General features: G+C 34.1%; 1 protein-coding gene across 4 annotated transcripts in view; it reads right to left on the reverse strand.

Annotated features, from left to right (window-relative positions):
• LOC129235649 (serine/threonine-protein kinase Warts) overlaps positions 1-25,292 on the reverse strand; it is a 57,824-nt gene extending 32,532 nt beyond the window's left edge. Inside the window, exons 1-2 of one of the 4 annotated variants that reach the window (XM_054869595.1) lie at positions 25,098-25,292; positions 5,444-6,090 (exon numbers count right to left, since the gene is read on the reverse strand). In XM_054869595.1, coding sequence (XP_054725570.1) covers positions 5,444-5,563 — 120 coding nt within the window. In that variant the 5' untranslated portion in view covers positions 5,564-6,090; positions 25,098-25,292. The other 3 variants (XM_054869598.1, XM_054869596.1, XM_054869597.1) reach the window with 3 other exon arrangements.
• Positions 25,293-25,384: the final 92 nt, after the last annotated feature.

Consider the following 25,384-nt stretch of genomic DNA (forward strand, 5'->3'; position numbering starts at 1 on the left):
AATTACATACACAAGCGACTTCATGTAGAAACAATTGCAAAAAAGTAGTTGAAATTTTTTTATTTAGCAAAAAAGAAAAAAAATTGAAATTTTTTCGAAATTCAATATTTCAAAAAGTGTATTTTTTTTTTTTATAACTTTTTCCAAATCAAAAGGACATCTCAAACTTTAATTGAGCTGCATGCCTAGTAGCTAAAATGAGTTGTTTTTGAGTAATGAATTTTTGAGTAAACACCCTGTTTCGCACTTTTTGTTTTTCGCAAAATAAAAATTTTCAACTACTTTTTTGCAACTATTTCTATATGAAATCGCTCGTGTAAGTAATGACGATCATTTTGAACCCAAAATTATTAAAATCGGTTCATTTTTGACTAAGTTATGAGCATTTAAAAAAAAAATCTTATATTATTAAAAAAAATCGATTTTGAGCCGAAAAACAAAATTGCCGATAAAGCTAGAAAAAAATTTTTTTTGGGCGAAAAAAAAAATACGTGTCTCATTATTTTGACCAGAGAGCAACATATTTGAGTTACATCGAAATCGAAGAACATGTCCCGAAAAGCCCTTTTGAATTGAAATGGAAAGAATCTATATAAGAAATTTTTTTTTAATTGCTCATAGCTTAGTCAAAAATAAGCCGATTTGAATGATTCTGGGTTCAAAATAATCGTAATTACTTACATAAGCGATTTCATGGAGAAATAGTTGCAAAAAGTAGTTGAAAATTTTTTCTTTTGCATTTCTTTTGCAAATTTCAATTTTTTTTCTTTTTTGCTAAATAAAAAAATTTCAACTACTTTTTTTGCAATTGTTTCTACATGAAGTCGCTTGTGTATGTAATTACGATCATTTTGAACCCAAAATTATTAAAATCGGTTCATTTTTGACTAAGTTATGGGCATTTAAAAAAAAAAATTTTCTTATATAATTAAAAAAAATCGAGTTTGAGGCGAAAAACAAAATTGCCGATAACTCTTGAAAAAAAATTTTTTCGGGCGAACAAAAAAATACGTGTCTCATTATTTTGACCAGAGAGCAACATATTTAAGTTACATCGAAATCGAAGAACATGACCCGAATAGCCCGGTTGAATTTAAATGGAAAGCATCACCTTTTACTACAAAGGCAAAATCAGGTGCCTATTGTGACTTGGAAATAACACACAACAATGATACAGAAGATAATAGCAATGGGTGTAAGACTGTAGTGATTGTGAAGTATGTAATTTGACGGTAAAGCACACAATATAGTACATTTTACAGTTACTACATTAGGGCGGTCTACAAAAAGTTGAATAGTTGAAATACTAAATATTTTTTACGAAATCCCGGCGAAAATATACGCAACAACAAAATGTATATAATTGCCATCATAAGCTGCATTCTTTTGCAAAGGGCATACAAAAGAGTAGGTAATTTACCTAGAAGGTAGCAACACAAAATAAGCTAGTCGAGTTGATATAAGCGGCTTGTTGTTGCTGTTGTAACAGTTGACTAGCGCTGCCAGTGCGGTTTAGTCAAACTCATCTATCGTCAAACTCAAGAAGCGTATTATTTTAGCAAGTTTGGTCCAGAGGGAGAGGGGTGAATGAGTTTCAGAGGGCATGTGAATAAATGGTTAGTATCATACTTTCAAATGCCGGATATACAGCTGTTGTCAGCTAATTAGAAACGCTCCCTTTTGATAAACGCTTGATGAGCATAATATTAAACTGTTTAAATTTACCGTTATTTTTTCTCTTAAAATCATTTGCATTGCTTTTGTTACTCTATTTACTACCCAATGCGCCTAGTTTTGTAGTTGTGTAATTGAAATACCGTTAATATTATCCAACGCAGTGCATGGGTTACTTAGTTCAAGGTAAATGAACTGAGACGAGTAATTAGAAACAGTTGTTCAATGGAAGCATATTCGGCAAGTTGTGTTATTTTAATAGTAATATAATCGACTTTTTGGTATGTATATATTTTAAATTGGATGTTTAAAAGCAACTAAAATATTCGTCTTCAAGATGTGTAATGGGAAAAAGCAGCAGCTGTACACCTGTCCTGCGCAGCTCCATTTTTGACCTTCGTAAAGCTGGAAAGTCGTACAGTGAAATTTCTAAGCAAGTCAAATGCTCAAAAAAATGGTTTTTAACGCCTTAAAGCATATCCAACCTTTTAAGACTGTTGACAATGTTCCACGTAAGAAAAGGCCCCGTAAAACTTCAGCAGAAATTGACCGCAAGATAGCAATCATCTCCAAAAGAGACCCAAAAAAGACTTCCATTGACATCCAACGGGAAATTCAGGATCAATATAATTTCGAAATATCCAAGAGGACAATTGCTCGGCGTCTGGTCGAATCTGGACTGCATGGCAGAGCAGCACGCAAGAAGCCCCTTCTAACCAAGATACAAAGGAGACGGCGAGTAGTCTTTGCGAGATCCCATTGGTCATGGACTCCAAATCAATGGAAATATATCGTTCGGAGCGATGAAACCAAGATAAATCGCATAGGCCCAGATGGTAGCAGATATGTTCGATGGCCAATCAACCAAGAATTCAATCCTCGCTACGTTTCACGGGTAGTGAAGCATTGTGGAGGATCAATCATGGTGTGGGGATGTTTCTGGTCGAATGGTGTTGGCCCAATCCATAGAATTTATGGAATTTTAAATAAGGAGAAATACGTCGATACACTAAAAAATGTAATGTTGCCGTGGGCTGAGGAGAATTTGCCTGTTATATGGAAGCTTCAACAGGATAATGATCCAAAGCACACGTCAACGTTGACGAAACAGTTTTTCGACGAAAATTCCATCAATGTTTTGGAATGGTCATCATCCAGTCCGGACTTAAACCCAATAGAGCATCTCTGGGGTGACGTTAAAAAAGCCGTGAGTGCCAAAAATATCCCAAATATGGATATCCTTTTCGCCGAAGTAAAAACGGCATGGCAAGCAATACCTGTTGCGCGCTGTCAGAGTCTCATTACATCAATGCGCAATCGATGTGAGGCAGTGTTGAAGCAAAAGGGTTATGGAACCAAATACTAACATAATCTTTATGTTGATCTGATAATACATTACTGTTTCTAATTAGTTGCCCTATTCAAACCGTGCATTTCACATGCTTTAAAAATATATATATATATTTAATAAAGAATTGCGATTAAATTGTTTTCCACTAGTTTTTAAGTTTATCATATGTTTAAATAAAATTGGCAAAAAGTTATGAAAATACGTGTTTAAAAGGAAAATGGAAAATTTATTTTGAAATAAGTGTCGTTTCTAATTAGCTGTCAACAGCTGTATTATATATTGAGTATGTCGATTCTGGACAAGCGGTAGTTTAACCTGCTACAGTATCCTGACCGTAATTGAACCAAAGTTGCGCGTGTCTCACGAGGCAGCTGAAGCTTTTCGTCTGCAATGGGTGGTGGAAGGTCGGAAGGTTAAAAGGTTAGCGGCTTGATTTAAACACGCTTAAACGATACATCTGATTAAAAGTGTTAAAAAGTAGAAAACAAAAATGAGATTATTGTGAATTTGCCTCTGGAAAGTGTCTGGGAAATTTCAGCTAAAAGCAAATAAAATATGATTTATATTGGAGAATATAAAAACATTTTCCCTTAATGAAAATTTAATAATTTGCACTTAATTGTGAATTGCTATTGTATTAGTTTAGGGAAAAATGAATCAATTATTTTTGCGTACAATTTTTGCGCAAATGGTTTAAAACTGTTTTATGTTCGATCTTTTGCTCCTGGGCAATGCTACGACCACTAACATGCCGATCAACTTCGATTATTTCTGTAATTTTATCGAATTTATCGACCTTTTCTTAAACATCAAAAATGCCTGAACAGAATCGATGAAACCAAAATTGCACATAATTAGCTCTTACAGTATCGGTACCATAAACACCATTCACAATTTCAGCGGCTGGCTTGCATTTTCACCTTTATCAAGGAAAAGCTGTAAAATGTACCGAACTTTCTATTTGTTGTCTTCCATTGGTAACACCCTGGAACTCACAACTGAATGGAACAAACAAAATACAGCAAACGAATTTTTTTAGTGTGAAATGTCGCCTTCACTAATAATTCAACTTTAGTAAAGAAAGTTGGTTCAAATTATTTATATGCAATAAATTAAAATGAGTATTTCGTATCAGTAATAATTTTCAAAATTATCAGGTCAGTCCATAAGTTCGCGCGTATTTTACCCATAATTTCACTTTTTTAAGATTTTTGCATACAACTTGCATACATTCTTTGATATATTGTGCATTCAACAAGTGATTTTAATCGCGGATAGAAGCACGTGTTGTTAAAAAATAAAATGGAATATTCTATTTTTTTTTATAAAAGTGGTAAAAATGCAACAACTGCTGATGCAGAAATAAACACTGTTCACGGAGAAGATACTGTGAGTGTAAGGACTGCGCCAAAGTGGTTTTCAAAATTCCGAAGTGGTGACTGCGACGTGGAGGATGCCCCGCACGCTGATCGTCCTGAAGTCTTTAACTCCGACGCCTTGCTCGAACTCGTGGAAGCTGAGCCAAATTTGACAGTCGATATGATAGCTCAGAGGTTAAATTCATCGTATGGGCTTACAGTTCACAGGCACCTGGTTCAGTTGGCAAAGGTTCCAAAGCTGGGAAAATGGGTTCCGCATAGACTTTCCGCACCAACTTTCAGCAAAGAGTGAATGTGTGTTCTCAGCTGCTGCAACGTCTTGAAATTGAAAATTTTTTGAACCGTATCGTTACTGGTGATGAAAAATGGGTCCTTTACAATAATCTTGTTCGCAAACGCCAATGGTTAGATAAAGATGAAACACCAGAACCGACCCATCGAGATGGCCTTCACCCCAAGAAGATTATCCTGTCTATTTGGTGGGATATGGCCGGTATTGTTTATTATGAACTTCTGGAACCAAACCAGACGATAATGCTTATTATTATTCCCATCAGCTATCAAACCCAAATGAGGCACTTAACAAAAATCGACCGTCTTTAGTGAATAGACGCAAAGTTTTGTTTCACCACGACAACGCAAGACCTCATACCGCAAGGCAAACATAATGCAAGCTGAACGAGCTCGGATGGGAGCTAAAGCCGCATCCACCAGACTCTCAGGATATTGCATCTTGTGATTATCACCTTTTCCGTGGGCTTCAATCCCATATGAGCAACAAGATCTACTCCTCAAAAGAAGCTATAAAAAGGGATATCGAAGCGTATTTTGGCTCCAAGGACAAAAAATTGTTTGAGCAGGGAATTAAAAATTGGCTAAACGTTGCCAGTAAAATTTGATATATTTTCACGAAATTTAGAATACGTTGTACGCCTGATAAGAGCAGGAGTTAAATTTTAACAATTGGCCATTTATCAGCAACCTATTTTTTTTTAAATAACACAAATAACTTATATAGTTCGTAAGGTTTTCCACTCACCTGTGCTCCACTATTATCCCTTTGAACTTGAAATCGTGTCAGATCCTGTTTGATTGATTCGAGAGCCTCGGCTGTGTATTTATTTTTGGGGCGACCCCTTTTTTCGCCCGCTGGATGCATTCTTGTGATATTTAGTAGTCATATCACAATCAAATCACTTTTGCAAAACCACAAATATATAGATTTTTTCTTTGTTTTCTGATCTCGTCTCAGTTCTGTTTGCGTTTTTTTTCTCCAACTTGGGATTCGGTTAAAATTTTGCACTATAGTTTCGCTACTTTAATTGCAGACTATATGATGACTTTTGCCTTATTGTGATCTACTTTATTCTTAGTATAATATTTAATCAAGATAATTTGTACGAGAGTGTAAGTGAGCAAGCAAGGCACACATTTAAAGTATAACTTGTTATTGTATTTTAAATATTTTCAATGTGCAAATTCTGTGAAAGGCACAAAAACACTTAATTTGCATAATAATCCACATCACTACAGCATTTCAACGCAAAATATACTCTTTGTTGGACGATATTTGCACTTTTCATGTATTCTTTATCAACGCCGGTTAACAACAATTTTACAAATTATAACATGGCTTGTCGCGTATTCCTCCTTGAAGACTACTTTTGGCATTCAGCTTGCTAAGATCTGAAAATAGGCAGATAAAATAGAATATTTAGTTGTAAACTAAGCCACTATATAAACTAGATATATGTATGTACATATTTATGTATACATGTACATACACCTGCGTTTACAATAATAGGAGCACAACATTTTGCAAAGTTTTGAATATTCATTTATTTATAATTTTTTTTTTTAATTTTTTTTTTATGGTTTCTTAATAAAAGTATAGTTTATACTACAACAAAAATCATATAATTTAAAGTTTATACTTTGTACAAAATAAATAAATTCAACAAATTTTCAAACTTTTTAGTCAGAATTTTTATACAAATTCTGGATATGCAGTTTTTTAAATTAATTAAAAAAAATCCACAAATTTTCAAACATTTTAGTCAGAATTTTTATAGAAATTCTAGATATGCAGTTTTTTAAATTAATTAAAAAAATTCAACAAATTTTCAAACTTTTTAGTCAGAATTTTTATACAAATTCTTTTATTTTGATAATTGCACCAGTTTAAATCGGCTTCAAATTTGCGCTGATTTTTGATAAATTGTTTTTGTTGATGTCGTTGTACATTTCTTCCATATAACGAATGTGCGACAAACGCACAAGACCGCCACCGCGTTGAGCACCTTCCAACTTGTACTTTAAATTAAATAGGCTATAAAACTGCATACTCGAAATTTAACTAAAAATTGTGATTAAAAAGTTTATTTGTACAAATGTTTAAATTTTACTACATGGTTATATAGTTTTTGTTGTAGTATAAGAATTATTTTCATAAAAAAATTTAATAAAAAATAAATAGTCAAAACTTTCCAAATTCTCGCGCTGCTATTATTATGAACACAGGTGTAAGTATATACAATAGGATTTCTGAAATATTTTATCAGTACGAGTGTATGCAGATATGCATATAAGCACATAATTTTGTTCTTTGTGCACACATACATATGTATATGTGCAAATGTATCAGCGATGCCAAACCCGGAATTTAGAAGTCTTGTAAATACCAGGAATTTTAAGACTTACCGATACTAATCATTTATTAATTTTACTTAGCGGATAAAAGAAATGTACAACAAAATCACATAACTAGCAAAATAGCACAAAAATGTTTAACCATCGCTCATCTCTGAAAATAGTATTCTACAATACAGTCATACACACATACATATACAGAGTATATACCGGGTGGTCCATCCAACGTTTGGAATTTAATTTTATTCGGCTATTAATAAAGGACGCGTGAATATTTTACAATTAAACCTTGCCTTGAAATTCCCCTCCATGGGATACAATCTCATTTAAAGAACTTCCACGACTTCACTCTGTCAAGCCAATTTTCCTACGTATTTTCGCACATTTCGGCACTTGTCTCACAAAACACCACTTTGATTTCATGTTTGACCTCCTAAATCATCATGAATCGCAGCTTCTAGACCCAATTGGCATCACCGCTTCAGCTAATTATTCGGTTTTTGGAATGTTTTTAATATTTCCTCAACTTTGTGCAAGCGAAATGTAACTCATTTCCTATCCATGAACTTAATATTTACACATAACGGCTGTTATCTTAACTGTCAAATCAGAAATATCGATAGTTCGAATTCCATTTATAAAGGGTCCAAGAACACCACATCCATATACGAATCGGGTGTTCAATCATGGTTGTTATCATAACTGTCAAATCAGAAAAGCCGATAGCTCCAATTACAAACGTTTAGTGTGTTGTTTTGTAATCATGTGCTATTCTGACAGAGGAAACTCATTCCTCGAGGAAATTTTAACAGGAAGTCAGTATCATATCTCCGCGAAACGAAATGAATCGCTTTGCGCGTGAGCACCGTTGGGAAATATTGCAAACTTATTTTCAAAGTCACTTAAGTCATTTCAATAAATCAAAATCATATTTTCTGACAAAGCACATATTTATCTCAGCGCCTATGTTATCAAACAGAACTGGCACAGCTGCTAATTGGAAAACCCGCAAATGATCGTCGAGAAGTCAATGCATCTTCAGGGAGTAACAGTTTGATATGGATTTTGTAGCGGAGGCTTCATTGGCCCTTTTTTCTTTGAAAATGCTTATAGAAAGCATGCCACTTCGGTCAACGGTGAGAGCTATAGAGGCCTGATGAACGATTTTTGGTGACAAAAAATTGAAGGCACAATCTTTGGCTTCAGCAGGATGGCGCGCCATGTCACAATCAATCTTTTGCGCAACAAGTTCGGTAATCATGTTATCAGCCGTCTAATTGTACACCTCGGAGCTGCGATTTGTCGACGAATTTGTGGGGTTCGGCAAAAGGTTGAGGCGAAAAATCCATTAATGATTCCGACCTTTAAGACGAATATCAAGCAATCCACTTGGGAAATAGAACCAAAAACTGTCCCCAAGGTCTTGAAAAACTCAAATACGCTACTGCGAAGACAGCCGAGGCATGAAAGAAATTGTCTTCCACAAATAATGGAAATGTTTGCTCTTGGGAATAAACAAATAATATACTGAAACAAGTTGGCTTTTGTTAATTTTTTAGAAAATTAAAAAATAAACACCTATGTGTGGTGGTCTACCAACCATTTTTTGTTTGTTAATAGAGCTACTTGACTGAATGGTCTCAAATTTTGGCACGATATAAGAAAGAGGAGAAAAAGGCTTTTGTTTTGAAGGCTCTACTTTAAAGCTCTTTTCCATACCTTATTTATTTTCTCTATATCATTTTATTCAAAACGGTTAATTTTAATTTGGAACTTATTTTAATTTTTTGCAACTTGTATACATTGTTTTTATGGTGTGTTTAGCACAAAAAATTTATCGAAAATCAGTCTCACATCAAAAAACAAAAACCATACAAAAAGTGTGAATTTTGTAGATTTTCAACTCTCTCGTATTGTGATCAGAAAAATCAGACGGTTCATAAATTCTTTAACATGCTAATTCACCAATCTCTAGCTGATTACTATTCATTGCTAAAAACTCCTATTGCCTTCAGCCAAACTGCGAAAATGCTATTCCTCACTCATATTGTTCATATTTGTGGTTTCCACTTTGTTGTTTTTACACGTATCATACGTTTGTCGTTGTTGTGTGGCGTACATTTGTATTGATGGCAAATAAATATTTATGATAAAAAGAGCCTTATTTGGAAAGTAAATAAAATGAAATTCTTTGAATTCTTTGGTCCGTGGTCATAATGTGTGAACACTACTGTGATCAAATTGATTTATTATTTTTTTAATTAATTAAAATTTTTAATGATTACGTAAGCAATAGCTGTGGAAGCTGACTTGGTATATAATTTTACAATATTTATTTATTCTTCCAAACTTCTTAAGCTTCCTTCTAAGTAACCTCTTACCGACAAAATACCTTAACGTCCTTCAGTTCAGGCAGCGATTTATTGTGATTCAAAAACCCAAAACTTGTCTGGCCTCAAATCGGTTATGTTTTGCATATAGCTTAAAGCTAATCTTATTAATAGCTCTTTCGATAGCCCCGCCCTCTTAGAAAAACTTGTGTTTAATGGTCCTTTGCGAAACCTACGGCGTGTTCAATTATCGTATGTGGGTATAATAACGCCAAATTTACTCTTATGTCAAGAAATCTTTTAGAATAAAAAAAATTCCTAATCTTAATCCGGCATTACTGTATTCAACTCCAGTAAGAGCAGTATATTTTCGAGCAGTCCGGGTGTATGAGCAACGAGTACCCGAACAGCTGTTCGATGTGATAAGAGTTTGAGCTCCAGCATATCGAGATTTTTCGACAAGTTTGAGCAATGCACGTTTTGATTACTTCGACTTTTACATCTGCACTAATTTTTAAGTTTTACAAATTATTGAAACACAGTGCTAACGTCGCTAGAAAACTAAAGAAATGTTGACAAATAAAATTAAAAATATTTGTTAGCTACTCAAATTGTAACATAAAATTTTCAGGAATATCTTATCCCTTAGCCGAGCTTCCTCTCCAATTTGGTGTTGTCCGAAAATTGAAGTCCACCCTAAGCAGCAAATGGTTTATATGGCAAGCATTTTTATGGTAGAAATAACTCCGTGTGTTACATATTTCATACGTAGGGTTGCTAACGAAACTAGCAACAATCGAATTATGTCACTTACAAACACAATGAATTACTGTGACCGTCACATGACAGAGGTCAGAAGAGGCTTTTTGTCTGAAGTTCTACATGCAAATAGTCTTAATCAGAGCTTATACGGATAGCGTTGTAGAGGCCTTTCTCAATACCCAAATACTATGGAATCTATTCTAGAAACTTGTCCCCTTCAAAACCCTTCCCAACTCAAAGAGGCCATTCGCACTCTGTTTTTTCGCTTTGGAAGTAAGGTGTAAGCTTAAAATACGGAGTTTTAAATAAAATATAGGATAAAATTTAGTAGTAAATTGTTTATTAGTATTATTGTAAATTTAATAAATTAACATGTTAAGGGGGGAGCCTGCTTTAGAGGCTTCAAAAATCGATTTTTTTCGTGTATTTTTTTGGGAAGGAAAGAAACATTCGATTGAAACGAAACTTTCAGGTTTTATTGTTATATATTTCAGCAGTCTTCTCAAATTTTTTCATTAAAATATGTGTCAGATTATGCCTGTTACAAGCATTTTGCCGAGGCGTCTCCAGTGTGCATGTGTCGTGCGGCGGGAAAGATGCCGGTCACAATTTTCATCTGAAAACAAAAACCCAAAAAAATTTTTATTTTAGTATAGTCTTTCTTCTAGTTTAAACAAGAAAATTAAACAAAAAGGGAGAAATTCAACAATTTTTCGGTAATTAAAAAAAATTCATTTTTTTGGAAAAACAAATTCACTTTAGATTGTTTAAAAAGTAGGTTAATAATAACTTTCTTAAGGTTTTTTATGTTCAACTAGAAGAGAATTTAATTCCGAATAGAATCAATGTCATCTCGTTTCGATAGGACGTATAACTTTTTCCCTATCTTCCCCGCCAATTAGGAAAAATCGTAAAAATAAAAAACCGAGAAATCGCACTTCGAGCGATCCGGCCGCTCGTATACCTGCTCGACGCTTGCTCACAATTTCTTCTGTAACTCCGAGAATATTTTGAATTTGCTTCTGAAATTTTGAGGACATATTCTTGGATAGTTTGGGAAGACATTTATGCAAAAAAAAAAAAAAATCGATTTTTTGAAGCCTCTAAAGCAGGCCCCCCCTTAATATATTTAATAATATAATATAATACATTTTTTAAATAAATAGTTGTTTTTGTGGCCAAAATTTGTTGATCTTTAAACTTGTCTGTCTAATGAGATTCTTAAGAAGGTCGATCCAGTGGTTTTCCGTATGGCAGAATTGGCCGATTGGTGCGGCAAGTGCGGTCGATGCGGAGTCTTGTGAACATTTCTATGAGTCCTTTGGAAATAATTGACGGATAGTTAGGCGTTGTGAGCTCTCGATTATTAGCTGTGAAGTCGCGGTTGAAGTTATGCCAATCCTGTACTCTTTTACATCAAAGGTGGCATAGGTTTACAATAGATCCGTATGCCAGGTATTTTCTCCTCGATTCTTTAGTTTGTTCAAAACTCGAGTGAGTATCTGTTATATGAAATCCGATCTATAAAGCAATGTTACTAGAGTTGAAAGGGTGCCCCATAAGTGCATTCGCTTTGCATTTCAATCGATACAATGTTTAGAGCTTCTACCCTCTTATAGTTCACGCTGTATATAACAGAAGAATAATCCAGTCTCTCGAGTTTGTTTACGACGTAATTAGTGATTCCATTAACTTCTGGTTCTGAACTGCTCGCGCTGATTAGTTTTAATATACCTAGTAAAGCTCTTCGAATTCAAAATCCATGTTATCTCCATGTGCTAACAGTTATATATCTTTCTTATTCACCTATAATCAGAGCTAAAACCAAAAAAAAATATTGATTTTTTATCTGCAAGATCGGCTTTTGAATCTGAAATGGTATACTACTTTTAAGTCTTGTCTTTAAGTCATTTTTTACCGCTAGTCCCTTACAAACTGCAACCACAGATTTAATAAAAATGAAAAATTAAACATAAATCTTCGCTCTCAATTTTTTCTACGATGCACCTCGATCTTAAAATCTATTGTCCCCAAGATGCATGTAAAAAGTTAAATATAAATGTGGTGAAGTTACTTCAAAATTCCAAATCAATCAAAGCAACAGTATTCAAGTAATCTGTCTTTCCAAGGTGAAAAAACTTTCGAGAAAAACAATTTAAAGTTCTACGAGTACTTACGTCCACACCGGAGACACAGCGTCGTATTTTAATTATTTTTAATACAATTTTTGTATTAATTTTTATTTATTTTTTAAATAATTTTTTTTATTATCCATTCGAAATTTTTTTTTTAATTATTTATTTGCAATTTTTTTTAATTGTTTTTTTTTTTTTACTTTTATTATAAAAATTTACTTTTATACAAATTCATTAAATAAAAACGAAAATATTAAAATTTTATTCAATTTACAATATAATATATAATTCAATTAATTTTATTTAACTTTATATCATTTTGCTTTATAATTCTACGCATGGACTTGCGCTAAATTTAATTGTCTACACACGTCTGCTCCTAGAGAATTGATCGTAAGGATTAACCCTTTACAAAGCAACGAATTTCCTAAAATTCTAGGAGAAACAGCACCCCCTAAACTCTTTAAAAACAAAAACATCGCCGCTGTTGTTTTGTTATTAGTGTATTTACAAAAAGAGCACCAGTCATAAATTTGTATGTAAATACAAGTGAGTATTATACTCTTATATTCAATATGCATAAGTAATTAAATTTATGCATTCTTCACTTTACGTGGCCTCTGAAAAAATACAATGCGGATTTATACCAATCTACCGACACCACCAAAAGAATATCGTAGAAATTGCAAATAAAAGCTGAGGAAAACCCCTCTTAACTGAATAAAAAACGATATACACACATTCCCACAGACACACTGTAACGATGCAGAACCGAGCAAGCGAATGCTCCGGCTGTAAATGTGCATACAATACGAAACGCGACGCAATGCAAAGCTGCAATGCAGCGCTGCGTCGGATAAAAATAGCATTAGTTACTGATAATTATTGCAAAGTTTGGCATTTGTGCGTTTTGCTTCTTCGTGCATTAATATTTTACTTTTTCTTCGGCTTGTCTTTACGCTTTTCTATTTTCTCTTGCATTTGTTCTTTCCTTACGCACACATGCAATATTCATGAGTTGCTTACATGCCACATGAAATTGTAACTCACACCAGCAACAACACAATAAAACGACAATGATTAGTGCTTGCGATTGCAATGTTGCCAAGCGATCGACCAACTGCGCGCACCAGCCTGTCTGACTGACCACTGATGACATTAAGCGGACAACGGACAATGCCAGTTGACACATCAACGAAGTGAAAAAAGTAAATAAATTATTGCGTGAGTGTGGAATTAAAGTGGCTGAAAGGAGAAGTGCTTAGATGAATAAATGAGCTGGTATAAAAAAGTCTAAAAACAGATTTTAGTGATTCCAATAATTAATAATTTTTTGTAGAAAATATTTCTACCAATTAAACTTTTTTTAATATAAGAATGGATGTTAAACAATTAAAAGTCTGGCAAATAATTTTATGATTTATAATATTCCTCAACTACGAACACTATCCTTCTTAGGGAAGCATTAAGGATTGAAATTTTAATATACACAAAACAATTTGCACAAAATGTAAAACAATACCAGAGGGGAGGCTAGATACTCCAATTTCAAAATTTTTCTTGATGTACCTACTATTAGCTCCTCTAGGCACAACAGACAGACATTTATGCACATTAATGCAAATACTTTCCATTTAAGCACGAAATGAATAACCTAGAAATACTTTGTACCCATTTATACTAAATTCAAACGGAATAGATACATGAGGTGTGGCAATTAAGTGCCGGAATTAATCAAACACATGTAAATTAAGTTACTAGCTCGCATTGCACTCAATTGAAAATTGCGCACATTAAGTAACAACTCTCACAATTGGAAACACCCTTCAAAGTTACATCGTTCAGCACCGCGGTTCCAGCGTCTTTAACCTCCTGTAAGTCGTTATGTTGATTTCGCACGAGGAATAAGAAAAAGTCGTATCGGGCGATATCAGGGCTATTTGATGAGTATGATAATGTCGAAAAGCATAAACTCTTACACAATAAACGATGAAAGGACCAGGCCGTTATCGTAATGCAAGATCCAGCCGTTCTCAACGAATTCAGGACGCACACGGAAAATTCAGCCCGCAGCCGGGAAGTATGAACAGATTCCATTGTGTAACGGGTTGCCCTCCTCGCATTTCCACTGATTAAAAAGAATTACCGTATAACAAACGGACTCTTTTATCTCAACTTTAATAAATTTAGTGCACTAGGCGCAATCCCTACAGAGCCAGATTTTATAGCAAGGATGATAGATTACCAGGTTTGGACATCCGAAGAAAAATTGTGAGAGTAACTTCGGCTGTCACGTCACCGGGACTCTGTAGCAGAATTATGCCCGCTAATTTCACACGTATTCACACACTCGCCGAATAAGTCGTTGTTCAGACAGCAACGAAGTAAGATGAGCGAAGGCTGCGTTGATTTTTTATACGTTGATTTCAAGACCCCGGTTATGTCAACCAATCAGCTGATTCCTTCAAAATCGCTGAGAGCCGGTTAACGATATGATGTTGTCCACGCCTCTACAATCGGTGCATCATGGTTTTATACTAATAAACCTAACGGTTGCCCTCCTCCCACCCAACTGGCATAAAAGGCACAGTCCGCATAACGTACGAATCATTTTGATTTTGACATTGGGCCAAGGACAGAAAAAATGGGCAGCTGAATAAAAATTTAGAGGTATACCATCGACAAATATTTTCTTAACGGTAAAAAACTTGTCCGATATATCGAAAGTGCTGGAATGAGAGTTAAATTATTGGCACAATGCTTCATTAAGGTTGGAATTTGTTTTTTGGTTACAGGTAAACTTGATATACAGGCAAACTCCCGTGAGAAGAAATGGGCTAGAAATTCACCCTGAGAGCAGTTTAACCATAAATAAACTAGCACAAGTGAGAAGATTAATGAGCTTTAGCCGAAAATTGTATGGGGGAAGGCCTAAACTTTGGAGTCGCCTGCTCAGTATGCAGAAACGGTCCCCATAACGCAGCTCTACTCTTGGCCCTAAGTTTTTCTGATTCGATGGTTTTATCTGAATAATTTAGCTGATTTTTCAAGAACAATTTGAATCTGTCCTAAGACATTTTTTTAGTATCAGAAAACAAGCCTCGTTCATCAAAGGTTTTACTAAATTAAAAGTAAAAATCAATATTCCGACGCATGAAATTTCAGCAGTCCATCAGTTAGAGATTTACCCTTCCAATGAGTTACCTATATGTGAAATAGCAAAACACAAATTTAAGAGAGCCTAGAAATAGTTCTAGCTTTTATTAATATATTATTTAATATCAATTGAAAGTAATAAATATAGAGTGGGCCATGTAAAATTTGCTTTTTAAATCGGCTATAAAAAAAACTAATCAGTATTTTTTCAAACTTTTTTTTTATTTTGAAGATTGAACATTGTCATTTATGAATGAAAAATAATATCGTTCAAATGACTGCCACGACTGGCTTTACAGTAGGCCATTCGATCAACCCAATTTTTAAGGACATTTTCGATTGTTTGGGCTCCAATTTCATGAATGGCAACTTCGATTTCGTGTTTTAAAGCATCAATCGTCTCTGGGTGGTTCGCATAGCATTTCTCCTTAACGGTTCCCCACAAAAAATTCAAAAACGGTAGCCAAAAGTTCAAGTGTAACTTTGGCAGTGTGACAAGTTGCACCGTCCTGTTGAATCCAAATGTCGTCCCTGTCATCCTCTTCAATTTTTGGAAACAAAAACTCGTTGTGCATGTCACGGTAACGCTGGCCATTTACTGTAACCGCGGAAGAAGAAGACTCACCACTTTGAAAATAGGTTTTCAATATTTCCCAATTTTGTTCAAGCGTATAGCGTCCCATTTCGTAAATGCCAAACCTTTAAGTAAATTATGAACACATTTGACATGTCATTTGTGTTACCATTCTCAAAAAAATAGGTGGTTCAAAAGCAAACGCTATATGGCTCACCCGTACATATTTTATTAAGATGTGTTAAGAAATCGATGATATATTTTTAAAAGGCTTTTTATTATATGATACTATAAAAGTATAAAGTCAAAGAAGCCAATTTTTATTTGAAAATTATTACGAGGCTGTCAGATGAAGCGAATAGTTTTACATTGTCCATACACACATATGGCGGTATACATAGAAATATATTACATTTTCGCTAATTGTAATACAATGGCCATATAACCAAAGATAAAAGCAATAATACTGAAAGAGAAAACTCATAAACACCGGCAGCAATGCGATTAACACTAAGACCATCACGCTTATTATAAATACGCACACACTCGATCGTCGTCAACATCATTTCCACCTCATGGATACTCGTACCGATCCAATCGCTCCACTACATACTACATTTTCTACCCGTCATGTCCAAATGTCCACTTTGCAACTAAAAGCCAAAACTAAGTTGGCGCTTTTATCAATCATTCGCTTTATAGCCTGGTCACTTATGGACGTTACAAACTTAGTCAAAAACATTTCGATCCTCTCCCAAACCCAACCTCATGTAATTACCGCCTCATCACCGCACGCGATCAGTAATCACATGTCCGTCCATTCTCTTACTCATTCTCTCGCTTATTTCAGCTAGTTCACTCTCACGATCTAGCTATACACTTTTTCTTACGTGCTTGGCCCCTTCTGGTCAATAGCGAAATACTCAGCCCCAAAAGGTTTACTGTGATAGTGCCGACAACTCGGCGGGCACATTCCCCAACAGCGATTTATTTACAAACATATACATAGTATAGGCATATGCATGTATGTACATGTTTATACATCGTACGAGTATTTATATTTGTATATACGTACATATTTACACACTTATATTACATGCGCTGACTAACAAACGACTGACTGTTTTACCTTACTTTGCTGCGTCGCCTCCACTGGCACACGAAATGTATACTGGAATGTGAATGGAATTTCAAAAATTTTTTCATCGTTTACCAACGCTTGCTCACATACTAGCGCAGTCAACGTCGCTTGCAGGCCCGGCAACCGGCCAGCCCCAACCAGTCATTCAGCTGGCGCAGACTAGTAGGTGTATGCCTTGTTTAGCTGAACCCGTTGTAAGCACTGCGTTGGCGTTTGGTTGCATTGAAAATGACTCTGTAACAGAGGCAAAAACAGAAACGTTGACTGTGACTGCGGATAAGACGTTGCCAGCGCTGGTGTTGGAGGTGGTTTATAAAACTCTTTTTGTTACTTTCATGTGCATGTTATGATAGCACAAATATTCATATATGTACATACATGTATGTATGTACATTTTTTATACATATGCACACAGATGTTGCAATCGTTGTTGTGATCGTGCCTTCGTGCGAGTGTCATAGATACATTGGTGTCTACAATTCGCTAATTGTCATGCAAGCAGTGAGATCTTTTACTATTTGTCTTCCAAGTGCAATGGCTGCGCGCGCACTTTTTTCATCATACCATATTTACTTGATCTGATTCTTGGAGTGTATACATACATACAGTGTACGACACTTGATGAGCTGCAGCAAGTTTTCCTAAATATTTTCATTTTTGAATAAATCATACACAAAATGCTAATTTAATTAAGTTCGTACTTATCGAAAAATGGATAAACAGCAGAGAAAATATGCACTGTAAACAGAAAGTTCTTTTATATCCTAGCAATACGTCTGTATTGTTGGAAACGCAAAACTCTGTCAGATTCCCCAATGAAATCATTATAAGCCGAGAGAGCCTTGTTGGCCAAATTCCTATGTCAGACTTGAAGTGTAGGATTTTTCAAAAGAGAAATGGTATGCCACTTTTGCAGAGCATAATCGGTATATGAAATAATCAAGAGGACCCACTTCTTTAGTTTAGTTGACCTTATGATATTGTACAGCCTGCAAGAAAACAGTAGCATCTCAAATATTTTGACCAGTTTTGAATTTTTCTGCTTTTTTATGTTCATAATCTTTTTTATAAAAATATGGCTTTTCGTCTAAAAAAAACCACATAAATCTAAATTATAATTTCTAACTTCGGTGGTTTTTTATGGTATCCATCTACAGTTTATATTATGTAGTATATATTTAAAAAATATATACAAATACAAAATACCAAATGTACGAAAATTTTAATTTCCTGACCTATAATATATCTTATAAGACTTAAGTAAATAAAAAAATATATAAAAAATCATTTATCAATGATTCATTTCAGGAAAAAATGTAAGAGAAAAAATTATAAAAGTTTAACGGGATTTTTTAGCAACTCCAAACTTGCATTTTATTGTACTAAGATTTAATAAGCCATAAAACTGGATACCAAAATTTGTTCTAGAAAGTCGAATTAAAGCCCGTAAAATTGTCATAAAGTTTGTGGAATTTTTGTACAAAGTGTGAAACTTGAATTTATGTGAGCTAAACTTTTATAAAAAAAGTAGCATTCATCGCGGACGCTGGCTGTATATTAAAATCTTTGCCCAAAATTCGCCTCAATGTGAATTGAGAGATTCCTCAATTACCTCCCCGCCCCCAAATCCTGTAAAATCTACGAATTATGCTCGTACTCGTACTTGCTTCACCCCCTCAGCATCCACAGCATTGTTCATTGATTTCTTTTAAGGTTGGTTTCAGTAAACATTTTAAATCTTTACATTTATCAATTTTTTGGAACCCTTCAATCAAACTTTAGCTGCAGAAAAATTGTATGTCTTTTAGTCTTAAATTTTACGTAAACTAAACAATAATTTTGCCGAAATTTCGAACTATCAAGGAAGAAAGATATTTAAGTGAGGTTAATCAAGTGTGGTACTCTGTACCAAAATGCATTTGATTGTTCCCGTAAACATGTTCCCATTCGTATGTAACTTCTGCTCAAATATGAACGAGACGGTATCAATAAAACGGTCCGCGGATGACATATGGCAAAAATAAATTTTTTGTTTTTTGGTAGGACTGTTATAAGCTTACATGGCAAATTTCAGCGTGAAATGTCACATAGTTTGTTTTCTGTGCTACTGTAAACAAGTCAAGCTCGAGTGTGTTCTTCGAATTCCCTTTTATGACTTCATTTGTCTCAAAATGTTTTCCACGGAGCGGCAACTTGAGCTTGGGAAACAGGAAAAAGTCACATGGAGCCATATCAGGCGAATACGGTGCTTGCGGAACGATATTAACATTATTTTTGTTCAAATAATCGCGAACAAGACGTGATGTGTGAGCTGGTGCATTATCGTTATGCAAGAACCATGACTTGTCCCACAATTCCTTCCTTTTAAGACGAATGTTCTCGCGCAAACTCTTTAAAACGTCTAAATAATATTCAGCGTTAACCGATTTTGCGATTTGTGCGATTTTCAAGCACAATTTCCTTTACTTTTCCGATGTTTTCGTCGTTTACTGATGTTGCTGGACGACGTTTCTGAGGCAAGTTTTGAACCGATGTACGGCCCTCTTTGAACGATTTGTACCACTGGAAACACGTGCACGCGATAGAGCAGAGTCCCCATAGGTTGTCTGCAACATTTTTAAGGCGTCTGAAGCCGAAATTTTGTTGCAATAACAAAATTTCAAACAAATTCTTTGTTCAACTTGAATTTCCATCGTTAAATTCGAAGAACACACTCGAGCTTGACTTGTTTACAGTAGCACAGAAAACCAACTATGTGACATATCACGCTGAAATTTGCCATGTAAGCTTATAACAGTCCTACCAAAAAACAAAAAATTTATTTTTGCCATATGTCATCCGCGGACCGTTTTATTGATACCGTCTCGTTCATATTTGAGCAGAAGGTATGGCACTCATATCTTACTTATGTATATGTATGCATAAATGTACACAAATACAAGCAATATTTATTCAGTTTATTTTTGTTCCGCGTTTTCTTGTTGAGTTTGCATTATCAATGAGAATTTTCAAAATCTCCAACAAAAAATTGTTTAGCCTTAAATCGCATTTGTGAGTATGTGAAGAAACTGAATACAATATTGGGGAAAATACTTTTATAATAGAAATAAAAGTTTAACCAATAATCTTGACAACTTATTAGCTTAAACAATCCTAATACTTTTAGTGCCATTTATTGGCTCTTTATTGTCATAAAAACTGAAAAAAAATTTTAATTTATTTATCTTCAGATGCATAAAAAAGATTTAAGTCGATTTCGGAAGGGCTACAGAACTAGAGATTGCATTAAAAATAACCTCCTATGTTATAAATGGTAAACAGCTTTATCAGAAATAACGTCAAAATAAAATAAATAGGCAAATGCTTCTATTATGCAAGTCTAGAAAACACAAGGCGTAACGAATAAACTTTAATAAATAGAGGCACCATACCCTAACCTCGACCGAATGTAGTTTCCTAATAGCGGACCAGCATCAAGATGTACACCACAAATTGGAAAAGAAGTCCTGCCAAATCGGCTTATACACAATTTCCTCCAATTATACGCCTCCGCTTATAAACGTTTTCCACTTTTTAGAGTCGATTTTATCCTTTTTAAGATTTCCACATTATAAGTGCAGGGCACTAATTGTAAGGCACCAAACTTTTTGACGAAGCTAACCAAGAACACTCATCAACTGGTTCACTCACAAATCACATTAAAATAATCGGTCAAACATACTACATATGTTATGCTTCACACCACCCTATGTCAAAAGTTACAGATTTTTTAAGATAAATAAAAATATCACTGAAACGGCTCAATTGCAACATAATAAATATGCGTAACAAAAATAAACTTCGAATCGGAAAAACCACCAGCTATTTAACCATTTTTTTATTATTATTTCTAATGTCTCTCCCATTGCAACTAAGCGAATTTTATTAAGGTTTTAATATATATGAATTTACCAAAATAAATATAATATAAAAAAAAAACTTTCGAATCAAAAAATAAAATTTGCTGCAATAACTTTTGTGTATTGGTTTTAGCAAAATGAGAAAAATTGTCCATAAGCGTTCAGAACGCTTATAAGCGGGTCCCCGGATGTAAGGTTTCTACGGTTAAAAGTTTCATCGTTATTTAACTCCCCTGGGATATATCCTTAGCTTCTCCCTTCTTCCTATCCAATTATGAAAAACACAGAAAAAGTATTAATTTCTTGGAAGTCTATTGGGACACCAAAAACAAGCACCCTGTGTCTCGATAAATTGGGCCAGTAATACTATTTTCATAAATATCTCTTTTTTTTAGGTAAAGAATGTATGAATCAAATCGACTCATATGTACAATATTTCGACCATAGCGCCATCTAGTGAATCCCCTTATTCCAAAAATATTCCTTCCTAGGCAGTTAAATCATATTCGAAATATCTAAGGAAAATGACTAGGCAGCCAGTTTGGACAGCAAGTACTGCTACAACGACAATATGTACTTTAGCCTAATGTTTGTCTCAGAGCTTGACAGGATTAACCGGTGATATAATCACCGTAAAATTAAGGCCGCGTAAAAAGATTTTGTTGGTGTACCCTTTATGCAAACTTTGGTATATACTTGCCCTAACCACTATTAATTCGTATTCCTACGATATCTTGTCATATACACCCCGTTGGAAAATTCTAAACACATCACAATTATTTTGTTACACAAACTTAGTTCATACTATAAAAAAACCATATAAATTTCAAACTTTGTACAAGATGTCCTCAAAACTTTCAAATCAAGTTTCTAGTGACTATAAACTACCGTTGATTTTTGTGATTTTTTTTTTTTTTGTTGATGTAAGGCATTTTCTTCCATATAAAAAAAATTGGCTGTGCTTTCCTTTTCTACCACGATATATAATATTTGCTTATAATGTCTAAGTGCGTGGACCGAATTTAAAAATTATAACACGCAAATGTAGTCACTATATCAGCCTTTTGATTTATATTACTTTTTATAAATTAAAATTAAGAATTAATAGCAATATTTAACGTTAAAAATGCATCTTTTTTGCATAAGCTTGAAAAAATTCCCTATTACAGACGCTTATTTCACTTAAATACAAACACAGAAAAGTAACAAAATCACTTATAAACATTCTTTATTACATTAAGATTCGATTTAAAGCTATTTTTACCAAATAATAGTTCAAATTCTATTAAAATTCTATTATTACAAATGTTCTTCTAACCGTTTGTAATGCCGTGCAGAATAAATTTGAGGAGCGAACTGTCAAACGAACGATGAGAGAGAGAAGAACAAAGCGAAATAAGAAAAGCCCTGTCAACCAAAAGGGAACAATTCTTTTATTATTATTTTTATTATTTATAGAGGCGCTTTTTTGATTTCAAATATACATACCAATATATAACAAAAACAAATATTTTTACAAATACTGAAAATTTGGAATAAAAATCGCGCGATTTTTAGTCCAAATTTTCGCCTGCGCCGCTTTTTTGATTTCAAATATACATATATATTACAAAAACAAATATTTTTACAAATACTGAAAATTTTGAATAAAAATCGCGCGATTTTTAGTCCAAATTTTCGCCTGCGGCCCTTTTTTGATTTCAAATATACATATATATTACAAAAACAAATTTTTTACAAATACTGAAAATTTAGAATAAAAATCGCCCGTTTTTTAGTCCAAATTTTCGCCTGCGCCGCTTTTTTGATTTCAAATATACATATATATTACAAAAACAAATATTTTTACAAATACTGAAAATTTAGAATAAAAATCGTGCGATTTTTAGTCCAAATTTTCGCCTGCGGTGCTTTTTTGATTTCAAATATACATGTATATTACAAAAACAAATATTTTTACAAAAAAAAAAAATTTTTATAAATAGTGAAATAATGCAAAATCGGACAATTTTTGACCTAAATTTTCGCCATCGGCACTCATAACTTTTACGATAAAACAACGTTTTCATAAGTGCTATGAAATATAAAACCTAAGTTAAATGCTTGCTGGGTTGACGACTGCTGTATACTCTTCTCTTGAACTGTATTTCAGTACAAACTGCAAATGCGGTCGGAAAAAACCTAATTTTTAAACTTCTCCTGGGGGTTCTATAGGGACACTAGGAGGTTGGGACTTTCACAGTTATAATGGTGTGACCTTGCTCTTTCTAATGGGCATGGTAGGTAGTGCCACGCCCCCTTCCTCTCCGCCCCCCATTCAAATATATCGTGGTAGTAAAGGAAAGTTTTGCCAAAAAATTTAGCACGTACATTGTTTTGAAGAAAAGTCGCGATGGCGCATATTTTTCTTCAATATTTTAATTCAATATTTGTTATCCTGTTGATAATTTTGACTTTAATTTTTAAAATCTGAAAAACATAAAGTTGTTGTTGTTATTGTTGTTGGTTTTGTAGCAGTATCAACATTCTCCACACCTATGTATATGGGGAATGCTGCTGTGGTGACAGTCCTTGGCCGGATATAAATCCGTGTCGTTCCGGTAACGTAGAACAGACTACCGTCCGAACGAGAAATATGAAGTTTTTTAGGGTCTATGGATGTGTTACCGGAAAAATTGCAGTAGGGGTAATTTAGGCGAAAGTAGTAGTTTATTTCTAACACTTTCAAATTTAGTTTTCTACGAGTGTAATTTTTTACGAAATTTTTCAAATAATTAATATCAACTTGACCAAATTAAGAAAACTTCAATACACTGTTAAACAAAAGAGGTGACGTTTAGGGATAAAATGACAGGTTGTCCAAAATCTACCGCTCTCCCCCAATTCATAATTGTTACACCATGTACTTTTTTTCTGAACCGTTTTATTATTTCAAAAGTACACTAACAAGGGAGTGTCACCAAAGTTTATTATTTGATATTCCAACTACACGAACACCAATGTAGATAGTTACACAGCTTACAATACTGAATTGAAAAATATTAATTAAAGATTCAACAAAAAGCATTTATTATAAAAGTATGCTACAAGTAATGTACCTGCCAAAATCACAACTCTCCTTTAAAAATATTCGAACGTATGATGGCGGAACACAATGAATACAACTTTTACAGATGCTTTCAGTTAGATAAACTATACTGTTTTCGTACATTTTAAAATTTAATGGCGCTTACAATTACGTTACAATTGAATATGACGGATACACTATACAACAATTACAGGGTTACACTACTGTAAAAATATATTACAATAATTTGTTAAAACACACAAGATATTACTATTAATGAATTTTTCGCATACACTTATACTATATAAGAATTCCTAGTTCCATATACAAAGTTGTGGGCACACACACATTATTAACTTTGTGAATTTTTAGCAAATTTTTATATTTCAATCAAACGTACTGAAAAATACTATTTTGAATCACTGCTCGCGAATTACAATAATTTTATGCTTGAATAAAATAATTTAGAAATTCGTATAATAGGCCCAATGCGAACATTAATGCAACTTCTAACCATCTCTAATGGGTATTTAGCACAACCGATATCGCTGCACTTGTAAGGAGGCTACGAACACGTTTGGACCCCTTCCACAAAATGTGCATAAACAAACCAATGGAAAACAAAATCGCATTGCTCATGCGTTTTGTAACTTTAGATTTATATATTTCATTCACTGTTTAAATTTTCATTTCACACGTGCGGAAATGTTGCATTTAAGACATTTAAAAAAGACAGGCAACCAGAGCAGGCGGACAGACAATCAGCCACACGGACACGGAACGACAAACGCGAGCACAGCACAGACCAGAGTAGCGAGCAATTTATTGTAATAGATTTGATTGGAATCGTTGAAATCTTATTGGGCAAACGTTTGAGCGGAGACAAGCGCGAGCCGAATTCCACTGATTGCGAACGACTAGCAGAACTCGAGAAATTCACTGAAATTCCACAACTTTAAAACGAATTTACGGCTTCTCACCTTACAATAATCTACTTTATAAATATAACACGAAAAAACTTCTACACTAAATTGTATTTTTTCAATATTTTTTGTTCGATTTCGACGCGTCTAATTGCAAAATAATAACAAAGAAAAAACTTTAGAGCACACGCAAAGAACGATGAACAATAGACAAATGCAACGAGATGACGTTCCGCGAGAGCCGATTCGGTGAAGTCTACTCGTTAAAAAAAAAATTTATCTCGTTGAATTTTGACTTATGGCCAGGGTTGCACTTCATTCAAAACTTACAAGCTTTCTAAAAA

This window comes from Anastrepha obliqua, chromosome 1 (genome assembly GCF_027943255.1).
Source record: "Anastrepha obliqua isolate idAnaObli1 chromosome 1, idAnaObli1_1.0, whole genome shotgun sequence".
In the NCBI taxonomy this organism is placed as follows: Eukaryota; Metazoa; Arthropoda; class Insecta; order Diptera; family Tephritidae; genus Anastrepha; species Anastrepha obliqua.